General features: G+C 38.2%; 1 protein-coding gene across 5 annotated transcripts in view; it reads left to right on the forward strand.

Moving 5' to 3' along the window:
• MTX2 (metaxin 2) overlaps positions 1–16,189 on the forward strand; it is a 35,384-nt gene that overhangs the window by 6,188 nt on the left and 13,007 nt on the right. Inside the window, exons 1-4 of one of the 5 annotated variants that reach the window (XM_042784084.1) lie at positions 8,775–8,821; positions 11,227–11,372; positions 11,866–12,093; positions 12,752–12,857. In XM_042784084.1, coding sequence (XP_042640018.1) covers positions 12,834–12,857 — 24 coding nt within the window. In that variant the 5' untranslated portion in view covers positions 8,775–8,821; positions 11,227–11,372; positions 11,866–12,093; positions 12,752–12,833. Of the gene's footprint in view, positions 1–7,755; positions 7,804–8,774; positions 8,822–11,226; positions 11,373–11,865; positions 12,094–12,751; positions 12,858–13,994; positions 14,167–16,189 lie in introns of those variants that run through there. The other 4 variants (XM_042784086.1, XM_042784083.1, XM_042784087.1 and 1 more) reach the window with 4 other exon arrangements.

The raw sequence follows: 16,189 nt of genomic DNA on the forward strand, positions 1-16,189 counted from the left end.
TGGATGAGAAAGCAGGGAGCTCCTTGGGGCACTTTGCCGAAGTGGTGTTCAGACTGCCTGCCAGACATCCTTAGAGGAGGAGTTCAGACTACCACAGAGAAGAGGGGATCTCAATCGAAGAGGGCTTTCAAAGGACTGATTTTAAGTATACAAGTGTATATAACATGGCTAAGAAATGTTCCAGTCCAGTAAGGCACCCAAGGCATTCACGAGCATCATACCTTCACTGACCTACTCTTCACAAGCTCCCATGCTTGAAGTTTCACTTCTTGAGTGAGAGCCAAAGAAAGTCAAGGGACTTAAGTAGCACAAAGGGAAGAGATTGATTTAGAGATCTATAAAAAGCTATAATTAAGAGTTACAGAGCTGCTTTGAGGTGGAGCATTTGTGCTGAATATCAAGAATAAGTAAAATAGTTCCAGCTTGTCAGGACTTTATAAATAAGTCTTTTGAGATCATTTAGCTGGCACACTCTCTGATTTTTCTGAAGAAATACAGATGTTGATTTAGGAACAACTTTTATTTATGGGTTTGATTTTGTTGAGATTTTTTTGCCTCCTTTCCTGACGGGAGTTGTGATTCTGCAAGCATAGAGATGCTGAGCAATCTTGCTCCTGTGGCCTCTCCTATCAGTGAGAGTGCTGAGCACCCTGGAGGATTGAACCGCAGATGTGTATGCTCTGGAAAGTCAGCTCAAAGACAGTAACAGAATTGGACTAATGCTTAAATACATGCAATTAATAGCTTTCTTGGAGGGTGAAGAAGCAGATTGTGTCATGCTAAATGGCTGCTGCAGTAATGTGACATGCTGACTCTCTTAGCGGTGCAGCCACAGGAAACTCAAGTTTGAGAATTGTTGCTGAGATTGAGTCTTTACATTGACAGTCTGCTTGATCAATAATTACTGAACAGTGATGATTTATCTGTATTGTAATATCTCTGTGAAGGAGGCCTGGGATGGATTTAAGCAAATGATGTAATTATTTGATACATGATTTAATTCATACTGTTTAACTTGTGTGAAAGTTGGCTTTCATTTGGCAAAGCATTGTGAAACACTTTTTGGTTCTTTATCAGCAGAGCCAGGGAGTTGCTGATGCTTTCATTTTTTCTTGGCCCTTGTTAGTTTACAGAATCAGGCCAACTACATGAAATGGATCTGTACTCAGTGTGGGTGGGTTGAACTGGTGAGTCTTAAGGAAGCTAATTCACAACTTTCTTATACTTCCTTTATCAATCACTGTTAAAGTATGAGATGTATATTTTTAACTGCTTTGGTTCCAAAGTCTCTGCAGCTTCATTACATTAATCAAAATATAGCCCTCCACTTATTTACTAGAATAAGGATATAGAAACACATCAATTCCTGGCATTTTCTTTTTTAAACAATGTATTACTACTTGAAAATATGACCAATTTGTATTATGAAAAGAGAAAGAAGTGATCATCTGCTTCTTTTTGATGCATCTTAATGTCAAGTAGCTAATAATCTTCTTTCCTTCTGGAGTCTGTGGGATGGCTTTCCACATGGTTTTCTTTGGGTTACTACATCTAGAACATAGTGAGAAGCAAGTGCCTCCATGGCACCAGTCTTGGGAAACCAAAAAGGCTGTTTTCCTGCTGATGGTTATGATGTTTGCTGTATAATGTTTGGAGACTTGCAAGTAATATTGTTGGATGTGGATGTTGCCCAGATGTAAGACTAAATTTGTTTTTAGTGTTTACTCTTGTGAGAAAACAGTTTTGAGGTATCTCATTATAATTTAATCAAATTTGCACCTAGGGAGAAGCTGAAGGAAACTATGTGGAAATAATGTGTAAGTTAATCTCTCCAGCTGTAATATTGCAGTACAGTGATGCAAATTAATGCCAACTTTTTTTGTTTTTAATAGAGGATACCTTGCCTCTTGGCTGTTTTAACAGGCCTTTAATGCCATATGAACCAAACTGGTAAATACAGATGTTTTAGCTTTCCTCCTTTTTATGCAACTTTAATAACAAAGTGTTTAAGAATAATATAACAGAAAGGAAGCTGGTCCATGCAAATGTGGTGACTTTAGACAAGGAGTAGTCTTTATTTCTATATGATCCATAAACTTCCTAACATTTCAGGAAATTCTTCTGTTTGAGAAGATCAGATGTTCCTGGGCCAAGTCCTAGCCTCACCTACACAACAGCACCCAGTAAACTTCATGGAAGAGATCGTTAGTCAACTGAGTACTTTATTTACAGAAGCAGAAAGAAGATACTAAAAGATAAATCGATGGCATACTGAGGACTCAGTAAATTATAGTGTATAGGATATTTGGGGCGGAAGTTTTCTTGATTTACATCTCGTTGTATAGTTTCAGTACTTGAGAAATAATAACAGGATAGTAACATTTGGTGTTAATTCTTCAGCCTTGATTCTTAGCCTAGTTTTATAACAGAAAATTATTTCTATCTGCATTGCCTTCCAAAATGGTCTTGACCCACCAAAATTCTGTGGTATTGAAATCAGGTTGTTCCCAGCTCTTAGCAAGTTGAATGTTTTCCTACAAAAACCTTTAACCTGTTGATAACTTAATTTCCCATGCAGGAGGGAACATCTTGATGGCTGAATCCACCGGTCTGGCATTTGTCTGTGGCTGATATTCAAGAATGCTTCAGCCTGACAGCAAGCGTGCTACATGAATGGCAGACTAGCAGGGCAAACCACACCTCATACCCTGCTGCTTGAAACTGGCTATTCATACTAGGCCACTGAAACAGCTATATTGTTATTTAGCATATTCCACAATTTAACATGCAAAGTATTTAGTGTCTTCTCATTTTCAGTCAGAGTCTTATTTTTTTTTAAGTAACAGGATTAAAGGCATAACTGTAAACCATTAATTTCATTGTATCTCATCATCGTGAAGCTGCTTGAGGAAGGTGGCTGAAAATGTCTGTCTCTCCCATCCATCCAGGCAGCACTGACACAGGATGAATAGTTTCCCAGTAATTCAGAGTGTAGGAGTTGAAACCAAGTTTTGTATACTCACAGAGAGACTCTGAACAGCCTGGACAAGAAATTGGGGCTGAGGCACTGTAGAGCACCTTGGGAATGTGGTGCTTCCTCTTGCACAGACTTCACTGAGGGAATGTTATTGCAGCCTCTCAATCTTTGAATTAAAATTCACCTCTGTGCAAGTATAGTATGTCCTGTTTTGAGAGCATTAGTTGGAGCCAAGATGTGTGTAGACCTCAGGTGAGCTGCTGATCCCCTGCTGATAGTGGTGTCCAGTGCTCTTAAGTATCTTTTCTTACAACATATGTGCATTCTTCTCTCTTGCTGTCCCAAAAGTATTTGGGTGGATAAAGTCTCGTTATTGAAGTGACAGTCTGAAACATCTGGAAATGCTGAAATAAAAATGCTATTTGAAATTCTGTCTCTGGCCTTAATGTTGCTGAAGTAAAACATTTCACCACAGAATCTGGAAAAATGCACCTAGTGCAATACATTTTTAGTGGCAGAGAATTTGACATGACTGTCATGACTTATGTGTTTTGGAAGTTTTTTTGCGAGAGCAGAAATGATGTATTTTCTGTCATTCTCTGACATGACAGGTGAGAGGAGTCTAGGAATCTGTTTCAATAGATAGTTACAAACTTGAGTAATTAAAACTCCAGTGGGAACATGCAACACACCGGTTCACAGAATTTTCTTCTAGAAGTCTAATTTGACACCTAGGAACCCTGGTAACACTTTGGAATCTGCATTTTCTATGCTAAGCTGTTAATAAGTAAACCACTTTGACTAACAAACATGTTGAGCTTAGTGAAATTTTCATGTATTTTTAGTCATCCACAAAAACAAAGAATATTTTATGTAGGTGGTCTACTTGACTTCTCTGGTCATTGTGATGCTGCATCTGCTGAATTCTTAGCTCCTTGGATAACAAGACTTATGCAGTGATGCTTTCTGTGTCCATCTCCCTTTAATTTTCACTTTCCAGCGACTTTTGAACTCAAGCTCACTTCTGACACATTTAACAGGGAGGGCTGATTCTACAGGTGGTTGTTACTGTAACTGGCATTAAAACAAGCAGTGTGGTAGGGGAGAAGTAGGGAAAGGCAACAGCGTGAGCTCTGCTGGTCCTGAACAAACAACAGACAATCCACATGAATGACTAAATATTTGAACTTGTTAAGTATGGGAAAAGTTTTGGTAGGGTGGGAAAACAATTTTTACTAAAGACTGCAAGCCTGAGAGACAGGCCCATTGAAAACCACATAGTAGTAATTCCTCTGATTATGGAGGCATAAGGAAGAACCAAATAGTTCCTTATTAAGATATGTAGAGAAGCTATTCCTGTAAGGCATACTTCCAGGCAGTTATTTTACCCTGTGAGCAGCTAATGATAAAAATGTCTGTTGTGTAGGATCTAGCACATAAATGTGATTCTGTGTTGAAAGCCTCTGAAACTGAATTGACAACACATTTGTTAATTTTCTCTTTATATACCTAGTGCCACAGTAGCCATGGTTAGCAGGGAAACGAATATCTGCAGAGCAGAAGATTATCGTTGCCGAAGGATAAACTGGATTTGACTTCATTAGTGCACAAATGATAAGTTTGTGAGGAGTTATTATAGCATTAATCAACTTGATGGATTGGAAATATGACAGAACTGAAGCAGCGTGTAATATTAGTGCCTATTATTCTACAAATTATGTCTTCACCTACATTCATAAGGCAAGAGTCATTGCCGTACATTAGAGATGTTACACACTTTCTCCTCTTGTGGAGGCATGTGACATCCCTTCAGCGATTCCTCCTCCTCTTTTCCCCCAGCGGGATTCTGATCTCCCTTAGCTGAGTGTTTTCACCTTACAACTAATTGATGGCAGCTTGGGAGCTGATGTTTGAACTTAGATTGTACCTTACGAACCTGGACCTCTCATGGAGCAGTATGTATTTAAACTTCTTGGTCCACTGGAAAAGAATATTTCATACTCTAAACATCTTGGAAGAAAGAGAGTGAGTAGAAATTGGAAGATATGGGACAGATAGTGAGTGGGTGTTGAATTCTTTGATTTCCAGAGGATTGCACAGGCTTTGTGTATATACCTCCAGTATCATTGAACACAATCTGCAGCATGCAATTCTGAATGCGTGCTGGAGAATATTTTTTCTAGGATATGAGTAATAATATGTGAATCTTAACATGAAGTTGATTGTTTTAAAATCCAGTCTTTACAGGCATAGCAAAATCAATTCTATTTTCTGTGGTCTGTGTACAAAGAACTGAAGTCCTGGGTTCGAGGCTCGTGAGCATGTGTCCATCTTGTCCAAACAAAGAATTTTGACCTCCCTCTGGAGATTGTTAGGTGCTAAGTGCGAGGGGTATTATCATTAATTTTCTTAGGACTGCTGAAATTTGGAGTTTAAGGTATACCAATAACAGAGGCAGAGATTTTCACGTGGCTGTTTGTTCTCGTTTCATTTACTTGTCAAAAGACGTATATTAGTACACAACTGAACTATAAATGAGTGAATGCAAAGATTTTAAACTACACTTGTCCCTTCCTTCCCTCAAGTTGGGCATCTGTTCTTGTGTACTAAGACTGTGGGATAAAGTCTTCATATCATGACTAATGAAATTAGGGTCAGTAGATACAGTTCATGAAAATCTGTATGTGATCAGTAGAATGTGAAAGGGAAATTTAAGCCAATGAGGGAAACAAGTTATAAAAAGTATTCTTCTTGTGTTTTAGTTTATAACATGGGTATGGCATGCCTTAGCAGCGGTGTAGTTTTGGATTCTGCATGCCAAGAAGCTGTTCTATATATACATGTATCTTCACAGCTGCATATAGCTTAGTGCCAAGATCAGACTGGAATTAGTGTTTGAATTTCTTGAAATATACCTAGCTCTTTTGTTGGAAAATGAAAAGTTAGTTTGATTTTTGTGGTCCTGAAATATTTCAGCCATGTGCTTATTTAAAAGTAGGCCACTTCCAGTTCGGGCTGGAATCCAAGAATTAGATATAAATCTGACATTTCAGTCTGAAGAGGGTCAGGCAAAAATTTTCAGTAGAAATGGGCTCATGCAGTTTGAAGTTCTCTGTACCATTTTGTGCATGTAAAAAGGATTTTTTCACTGGCTGGCTGGAGTATTTATGAGATCAATGTACCTTCAAGACTTGGTTACTTCTGTAAGTATCTCAAGAGTCCAGCACCAGTAAGTTTGCTAAAGTATAGTAATAACATTCTTAATTTCCTCATTCCATTTGCTCTTGCAAGACTTCAGTGGACCTGAAGAAATGTATGTTAGATAAATTCTTTTAAACAGTTAAGGCTGTAGTACCACAGATACTATCTTAGTCTCTTTTTATTTAAAGTAGTAAATGTACTTCCACCTCAAGAATTTTTACTCCAGGGCAAAACTTTAATGGAGGGGTGTAAAACCAATAACTGCTACAATAAAACATAAAACATTTTTTCATGACACTTAAATGTGATTAGTTGCTTTTTCATGCCCGTACTAGTATAGCTTTGTGTCTTAATGTTAGAGGCAGTGACCTTTGCAAAACTGTGTACAGTGTTATAAGCTTTACAGTTCTATGTGACTTCCATAAAAGTTAATATTTCATGAGTATCCAAAAAGAATAATAGTTAGAAAATTGTGCTTTTTTTTTTTCTTTGTGTTCTGAGAGTGAAGACACAAAGAACGACCCTACTGAAACCAGTGGCATATTTTTGTTGGAAACACACATAGTTATTTATAGACATTATTGCTTTTAAAAAAATAATTTGTGGGATTAGAGCATTAGTTTTGTTTACAAATAGCTAGTTTGGGTAGAACACAGGGTTTGAATTGTTATTTAAAAGTAGATTTTTAATCAGACATTAACAAGGAATGTAATGGAGACAAAACAATGTGATGATCTGTTGTTATCTTAATGCTGCCATTAACAGTAAATCACTACTGATTATTATTTTTGCCTTTCTATAAATTCAAGTGGTGTATGATTGATTAAATACAACAGTTCTCAACTGGAAGATGTGATTGTCTTTTTTTTCCTTGCTTTTTTTTTTTTTAACAATTGTTCAACTGTTTTGTTCAACAGTTCAGCAGAAATGATGATGCAGTTTTTTAATGCATATTGATATTCCCATTTTAGGGTTGATCAGTACATCATTTAAAGCAATAGGTAGTCCCAGTCATCCTGGTGGGTTGGTTTGACAATGCCCAAGCACTTGGCTTCGTGGGTATTATACAGGACCAGTGAGGACACAACTTTAAAAGGCAGAAAGCTCTTCCGTTTCCCCAAAGCGTTCCTCACACTGGGTTTGGAGGTTTGTGCCTCTCTCCTGTGTCTTGTCCTGTTCTTTCCAGAATTCTTTGTTTAATACCTTGATAAATAGTTGCTCTTGAGAGTCGCCAGAGTTGTGATGGGAATGTGCACAAGGATGTCTTTATGGTAGAGGGAAAATAGCTGCTTTAGCTGCCTGAGAATTACAAAGCCATTCTGTAACATAGCTTGGATTTTAGATTTTCCAGCAACATTGAGTTTTGGGACTTAGTTTTCTGCTCTGTGTTGTCCCTCTGTGAACAGGATAGACATATGGGAGAAGAGAGTGACAGTGGGATGTTTTTAGGGCAGATTAAATCTTGCATCAGCATCTTTGCAGTTTGAGTTCCTGATCTAGGTAATGTTTGTGTTCAGTTAGCATCTGCAAGCGCATTGTTGTTTGGCTTGCTTAATTAATTCCTCTTCTTTCCACAGCCGCAGAGCCTTGGCCTGAAAATGCTGCATTGTATCAGCAACTGAAGGGTGGGTACACTAGTTTTTGCAATTAATGATTACTTTATTTTTAGAAAACACATTAAATATGCACTAAGATAATTAACTGCAAGGAAGCACAGAAGCTGTTAAAAGAGTCCTTTGTGTTGTTTGTCTGGTCAGAGGTTTTAGCTACGCTTGCATCTGCCAATATAAACCAGCTATTCATGGCCTATAAGGTCCTTGGTTTATTATTGACTCATTATATTGGCTGCTGTAGGCAGTGTAAAATGATGTGGTTGCAGGCACAGTTGGCAGATTTACTGCACCAATAGCTGAGGCAGCAGATTTTTGAAGTCTTGTGGTAAAGTGGGCTCTCAGTAAAAAGGAACTGTTAAAATGTATAGGCTAGGATGGTTCAGGCTCCCTTTAGCAGCTCTTCATATATCATCAGATCACATTATGGCCCCCATTTGGGGCTCAGCAGCCTGCTACAGTTGTCAGAAGACTGCAAAGTAATGAAGACTAATAGGTAGCAGCCCTAGTCTTCTAAGCATGGAATTTTTATTGCAGTGAACTTGTCATCTTTCTTTTGTGTGACAGACCTAGACACAGTGTGCAATATTAACTGCAAGCTGCTTTTATAGGTTTCTGAATGCTTTTACTTTTTAGCCAGAGGAGTTATGAAGATGCGGTTTTATTTAACTTTGATTAGAAGAAGAGTAATTGGCATAAAACTCAAGCATTTGGTTTTTAGTTGTGAGCATTTTTTATTGTGCATTGGTGGTAATGTATGATAAATGCAATTGCATTTGCAGGAGAAATATTCCTGGTATTCTTTTTTTTTCCTCTTTTTTTAGTATTCGTATCACAGGTTTTCTAGTCCAGCTGCATAATAATTATACATGTGCTTCTTGTTTTATGTCTAAGAAATGCAACCCAGAATGGCTTACAGTTACAGGTCAGTAGCTAAATGGGCACTGTTTTTTGTAATTGTGTTTTTTGTTTTTTTCTTTCAACAGAGGAACAAATTTTGCTTTCTGATAATGCATCTTCCCTTGCTGTTCAGGTAAAATGTCATCTTTTCTAAACTAAAGATGTTAATTCCATTTTATTTTTTTTTGAATGATTATCTAGCTAAAGTAACTGTATTTAGCTAAATTAATAATTATTTCTGTCAAAATCAATGACTGATTTCCTGCATCTTACATGCTTTACATTGTCACTGAAGTGCCAGAGCCTGAAGGACACAAGGATTTTGAGAATCCTATACAGAGTGCTGCTGCTTGTACTTGTGTTTATGTTGGTCTATGTACAGTATCTGTTTGTCTACCTACTCTGGGAACTGTGTATGGTTCCCATCTTTTATCACTTGGTATGCTAGTTTGTCTTGTAACATCTTGCATGATGCTTGCTGGTTATTTAATTCTCAAAGCTAATACTGCCCGAAACTTGAGGCATATTTGTTTCATGCTGTAGGCGTCAAATTTCTGTATGTCTCTGATAGGTTTCTCAATTTCATTGTGTTTACAGAGTTGGGATCCAATGTGGTTTTTAGAAATAGTCCATATAATTGACAAACTTGCATCTCTAATTGACTTAAAAGCACCTCTGTGGCTGTGAAGTCCGCGTAAACTCCATTAACCTGTTAAGTTCAGTAACCCCAAATCTCAAGGGGATGTTTTCCCCATTAGTAGAGAGGGCCTGGCTGTCAGAAGTGGTGGTGAGCAGGATGTCTGTAAGGTTCCTGTTCTTCAGAGCAACTTTGCTGTTATTTTGTGTAAGTAGGGAGTTGCATTCATCCTCTGCCACTTGCTTTTTGTGTGTGGTCTAGCTCAGAGCAGCTAGAGCAAGCAGTCTTTGAAGGTTATCCAAAAAGATCACATCTCATTTAGCCAAAGTGGGACACTTGGAGACTCTAACTGATGTTACCGGTAAACAGGTTAGGGTCGTTTGATCATGGTAACTACTTTCAGGATCTCTAACTTTTTTCCTTCCAGTCTGGAAATGCCTCTAAGAGTAAATTCTGTCACAGTAAGAAGATACTTTTATCCTTTGCTGGAAAGAGTTGTCATCTTTGATACACCAAATAAATGGGGCAGTGTTTGTTTACGCAGTGTGTTTTGTATTGTGCCTCACAATAATGCAAATAAGTGTTTGTGTTGCTCACTTGATCTTGGTGTTCCTTTTTACTCCAGCAATTGTATTTTTTGTGGTTCTCATGAATTTTCTTACCATCTAACAATATGTATAGGTGTGGCTTGTATTTAAAACACACAAAAAAAGAGAAACAACAACATAACCCTAAAATTTCCTTTTCTAATGCATCATTGTGCTTTACTGTTTTCAGTCCATTGTTATCCTACACATGTCACTTAGATGATAAATTAACTATAATATATTAAAAATGTTTGTTTTTCTTCAATATTCTCTAGCTGGACAGCTGATAGTAGCCATGACTATAAATACAGCTCTGGTAGATATCAGATCTTAAACTTTATAGAACAATTTTGTATTGGGGAATCATATCTATTTTGAAGAATCTGTGTAACATGGTTGTGACTGCAAAAGAATAGCTACCCTCGGTGTCTTTGGTCCATTTTGAAATTATACTATGATCTGTAGCTATGTAGCTTAGCGATCAGAAAACTTTAAATATACCAGTGTGTTTTGCATATGGAAATTGCTGAGTTCCTCTGTTTTAAAATGTACTTTTTATCTTTCTATTCTGATGAGAGCCTGTTTATCTTTTTGCTGGTGTGTATTTTTTTGGGGGGTGTGTGTGTGTTGAGGGTGAGGTGTGTTCTTTTGCTGAGGAAAAAATGGGAATGGGGATTAGGAGGAGAAATAGGATCTGGTACCTGGGACTTTTTTTCTACTATTGCAATTCCCCATTACTGATTTGGGGCATGTGAATATCACCAGAGCAGATACATAGCTTGTTCATGGCTTGTTGAACTTCCATGTGGTGAAAACACATCAGAATTTTGAGTCCCTGTGATTAAAAGAGCGTGTGGAGTCAACCACTGTCAAATCTTTAAGGTACGTGGTTCACAACAAGACTAAATGTGCTGCAACTGGTCTTTCAGATTTTTCTCAATCTTGCAGCACCTCTTCAGAATGCTGCTCTGGGATAGCTCTCAGAGGACATATATTCAGATAGCTACATATAAAATAAAGAATAAAATCCACTGCCATGGTAAGTAATTAGAGTAAAAGTTGACTTTTAAAATTGATGACCCTGCAATATGGATGGCATTTCGTGTACCTCTTGTCAACAGAGCAGGTCAAACAGACAGCAGAGCAAGTTACTCTCAGTGTAGGTGTAGCAGACTGCTGCAAGTGTTTTGTTTGAATTAATGAGTATTGAGGGCTGCAGAATGAACGTAGGAAGTTGGTTGAGCCTTGCTATTTTAATAATGATTGGATTTTTGACTTCTTTCTGTGCAATGAAATCTGGACTCCTGACTATAGCTACATGTCTGATAAGAGAGTGGAGGATAGACTCTTCTGGGAGTTGCCAAGTGACTGTGGTGGTATCTTCAGTAGTTAAAAAACAACCAAGCCAACCAAAAAAAAAAAAATCCCTCTTACCTTGTGGAACCTCTCTGCAGATCCTGGTAGGGGTTATTTTTTTGTTGTTGTTGTTTGTTTTTTAACTCCTCTTCTGCCCATTGTTCTTGGAAACAGATTAAATTAATAATTCCTTAGCCTTTATTGCATTCAGATTCTTTATATTTGCTGAAAATGCAACATAACTTCAAATGAGCTAGTGCATTATCTCTGGTACATTTTGGTGTTTGCACTCCTTGTTTGTTAACTTGAAGTAGTGTATTATGCAGTCCTGTTGAAAGTGAAGCCTGTTTGATCTTAGGCGGCAAAATCTTGATATTGAATGAAGTTTTATTTTCACTGCAAATGAATTAAAATCAAGGGAGAATACTGATCGGTAATGATTATCCAGCTACAGGAAAGAGAACGTATGTAGAATGAAGGTGCTGTTCTTCTTGTGAGATGTTCAGCCCTCTTCCCATTAAAGTTAATGAAAACACATACACCTCCTGGGTAACATGATTCACGGTTAAGACCATTCTCCTCTTATTTATTGTACAGCTTCCATTATAGAGCATTCCTGCTGATCAGTCTTATCATAGTAAAAAAGCCACCAAACCCAAGAAGCGAATACACAGCTGTATTTCAATAACAAAACAACTCCACAACTTCAAGGAGGGGAAAACAGAGTTTTAGATGGATTAAAACTGAATTACTGTAGGGGAGTATATTTCAGTCTGAAGCAGAGAGCCTGTCCAGGCCCCGTCTCCCTGTTGATGCCCAGTACAGGTAAAGCTTTTTGTTCAGTGCCTAGCTGGAAGTCGTGTGGCTGAGAAGGAGGGAGGGGGTTAATAGAGCTGCGCTGTGCCAGGCCTCTTGCCTCAAATGGCAGCAGGAGCATCTCTGTGCACTGTTCCAACTTGTCAGGCGGAGGAATGTGGTTGTTGAGGCTGCCTCTGTTATTACAGGTTCTTCTGAAATCTTTATGCAGGTAGTCTCAGAGCCTTGCTTAAAAGGCTGTCTAAAGTGTTCAGGATTGTGGAAATTCTCCTAGCTATCCTGAGGTTATAGAGCCTGCAGCTCATTATGTTATGTATTAATTGCTTGTGCAGTTGATGTCCTTGTAAATGGTCTTAATATATTCCAGGAAAGTGCATTTAGAATTGTCTGTTCTTAGTCCTGAGTGACAGAAGGATGTTTGGGCAATTTAAAATTGTGTTACACAGACCAACTGCTTATTTACTTCAACAAGTAATCAAATGAATGTGTAAATCACGCGTGATTAATTGCCCTCGACAGATTTGTGATTTTTTTTGTCTGTGTGTATATGATTTGTGGTTTGGTTTTTCTCTAGACAAAACATTAGCAGAAATTTGAACTTGTTGCTGAGGCTTGAACAAAGCCTTAGTACTGAAATGAAAATCTGACAGTCTCTTTTTTTTTAAAGAGAATAAAAGCTGGAATTCTTCATGATGAGAAATGCGGTATCAACATAATCAATCTAGCAGCATTGCGTTGTAGCTGAAAACATGCTTAAATCCCAAGCCATACAGGTACTGTTTGTGAGTGAAACATCTTTCATATAGTTCTAAGATGAAATTACCCCTGAATGAATAGCATCTTCATTTATCTTCAAAACCTCTGTGCTACCAGTGAATCTACTCTTTCCACATTCTACAAGAATTACATTATACCATTAGAGTAGTGTTGTGCTGCAGTATAAAATAGATTGTTTTGGAGAATGAACGTGGCTTTGCTATAAATTACGTTCACAGGTACAAAGGAATTTGTAATTTTGTTTAAAATAGTCACAAATATAATTAAGTTCTTAATTTATGTTAAACTACAAATGTGGCCATTACCATAACTGGATTAGGAATTTAATCTGTCACTCAAAGAATGATACTGAACAGTTTTCATTTATAACCTTAGACACACTATTTTAGTTACAGAGTCTGCAGCTGTTTGATATGAAAACTGCATTATTCTGTAGATTTGTTCATGGTTTTTAATTTTAAGATGTGTTTCTGCAATAAAGTAGAGAATAACTCTTTAGTTGTCATCACATATTGTCCTTTGTATGCTTATGAAATAATCTAAAAATGAAAACAGAGAACTCCTTTCACTCTTTCTTCACAACAGTATTGTGTGAGTGCTTTTAGAAGTGCTGCTGAATAAGAGATGGCTTGGAATGGCTTGTTCTTTATTAAAATCTAATCATGAATATATCTTCTTCAAATGAAGCCTGGAGTGTGCCATCTGAAAATAGTGTTCCTCATGTGGGGATGTAAGTTGTGAACTGTTTGAGTCTCGGCATAAGTAATTTCATTCTTGCCTCTGATCTCAGAAACTGCAATCTGGATATGATTTACATTAAGTTGTAACTCATTTTTAATGAGTATATGTGTTTGCTCATACGTATTATTCTGAGAGGGGACTGGAGGGGAAGAGGAGAGGGTTGTGATGGAGCTCTGACAGGGTGATTCACAGCCTGATATGTGTTATGTTTCCAGCTGTCAGTGTCCAAACAGCCCTTTCTTAGCTTCGCAGGGCAAAGAGGAAGGGAGAGCGAGTAAAAATGGCACCTAAACCAATTACCTACAGGAATAAATACAAAACACCTCCCTCCTTTCTCTTACTCCTTCCCATTGTATTTCATGCACAGTCATTTTCCATCCTTGTCATCATAGGAAGACACAATGGCATCCCTTTCTTGCATTGCTTTGAGGGCGGCGGCGGCAGCGGAGAGGAGAATGGCAGTCGCGTAAGAAGAGGAGGAAGGGGAGGGTGGGCTGAGTCGCCTTGTGACTGGCTGTGGTTTCTGGGCTCTGGACTTTTGAACTGCGCTAAAGCAACACAAAGGTGATTGCTCTGATTATATTTTCAGATAATTGAAATCCAACATACTACCTACATTTTGAATTTGAAATTGGGCAGGCTGTGAGAAAACAAAACAAGCCTTAAGTTGACCGTGTCCTTTAAGCAATGCTGCTGTTGTAAATGTACTCCATAATTCTGGCAGGAGGTGTCACCTGCCATGATTGAAATGAATGATAGGCATAAGATTGTTGATTAATTTTGTAACAGGTGTCACCTCAAAGCTTCCTATGAGCCCTTTTCACATAGATGCTGCTGCTTCATTCTCTCACAGCAAAAATATGAACTGGCTTGTTCCGAGCTGACTTTGAAAACAGAGCGGCTCATGCTACTCTCTGGGAGGAGAAGGCAGTGCAATGCAAACCTTGCCCTCTGCAAATCAATGTGCAGCAGGGCAGGAAAGGCACCGAGAGGCTTCTCCATGCTTTTTCTTCTATTCATTGTCCTCACTCCCACACTCTTTCTTCCCTAGCCTATAACAGTAAATATTGGGAAGGACAGACATAATTTATCTGGTGGCACCTTTTTTCCTCCCTCTATTTCTCCTCATGGACTCGCAGCAACTTTCCACCTCCCTATCTACAGCAAGGTCTCCCATTAAAAACAAGGTACGCAGACAGTAGCAACTTTGTAGACCTGGTACTTTCAGTCTGGAAGAGGAGAAGTAGCATTGCTAAAAATGCATTGTTCACATTTCTCCTTTCCCATCCCAGGTGCCAGAAGAGTAGGTGATGCTACAGGTAGAGAGGCTGGAAGAGTGTGAGAGGGGAGACTGTTAGCCTGCAGGGCAGGGAGGCAGAGAGCACACGTGGGCGAGAAGCTGACAGGCCCTATTAATCCAAATCTTTATTTTTTAATGCCTTTATCTGTTTCACATGTTAACCTCATCCAAAGAAAGGGCACGCTTTGTTCCAGAAATAACTTGGAAAAAAGTATTTGTAGCAGATACTATATTCAACATAAGTTACTAAACTGGACAGTTTTCCACGCATCTGCTTCAGTCATTGACCAATGCGGATACTGCACAAGAAATCAGGCCCGTGTTTCTATAATTACAGAAATGCAAATAATCAATCAGTGGAACATATGGATAAAGGAGGCACTCTTGCTGATGTCAGGGGAATAAAGTCGGTTCTTCCCAATCTGAGATTTCATTACCCTTGTTTTATGCTGCATTAGCTAGTATGAGCCATGAAATTACTCATTCCTTTTAAAAGGCTGAGCGTTTTGGTTTGATGTCCTTCAGTTGTAGTGAATGCTGTATATTTATGCTTGAATGAAGTTTCCTTTATTTGTGTGAAGTCTAATAGACAGTCATCTCTTGATCTTCTGTAACATGGGCAGGGGGAAATAAGAATGTTAATCCCTCTCCTTTATGAATTCATCCAACTGGTTAGCTCTTTGGGCAGGTGTTAAGCATGAAAAAAAAGTTTATTTGCTCCAGCAGGAATTCAGTTCTACTTTCCCTGCTTAGCGTTTGTTTGGAGGAATTCTTTTCAAAGTATCAATAAACATTTTCAGCAAACATCTTTACAATTACTTTGGACTGGAAAACTACATGAAGTAACGTGTTCCAGTTTTACTAGAGACATGAGAGCTATTTTTTTTTTTCCATATTTTGAAGAACTGCAACTGCTATAGTATTATTGCATAAGAATCCTAGGTGCTGGAGGAGATCCAGGTTCTGCTCTACAATAGTCACGCTGTTCATTCTGTGCTAGTACATTTCTTTTTTCCAGAGGAGAAAAGAACGGGACATTTAATGCTGTTCTTTGGAACTGCAAGCACCTTTGCAAAGCAGGACAGGCTGTGCTCAGTTAAGTGTCCTGTTTCTAGTTTTACTGTTACCGCCTTGCTTATCATTTTTAGGTGAATTTTCGCAAGAGCTTGATGAACTAGCTTATGTGTCACTTGGAATTCAGTTGGCCTCTTTCAGTCCCTTTTTAAGTTGATCAGCCAAATTTATGATGTTAACAGTAATCTCTGATGTACTAGAATAAGCCTGGGC

The sequence above is a fragment of the Tyto alba genome, unplaced genomic scaffold (assembly GCF_018691265.1).
Source record: "Tyto alba isolate M040663 unplaced genomic scaffold, T.alba_DEE_v4.0 Super-Scaffold_7, whole genome shotgun sequence".
Taxonomy (NCBI): domain Eukaryota; kingdom Metazoa; phylum Chordata; class Aves; order Strigiformes; family Tytonidae; genus Tyto; species Tyto alba.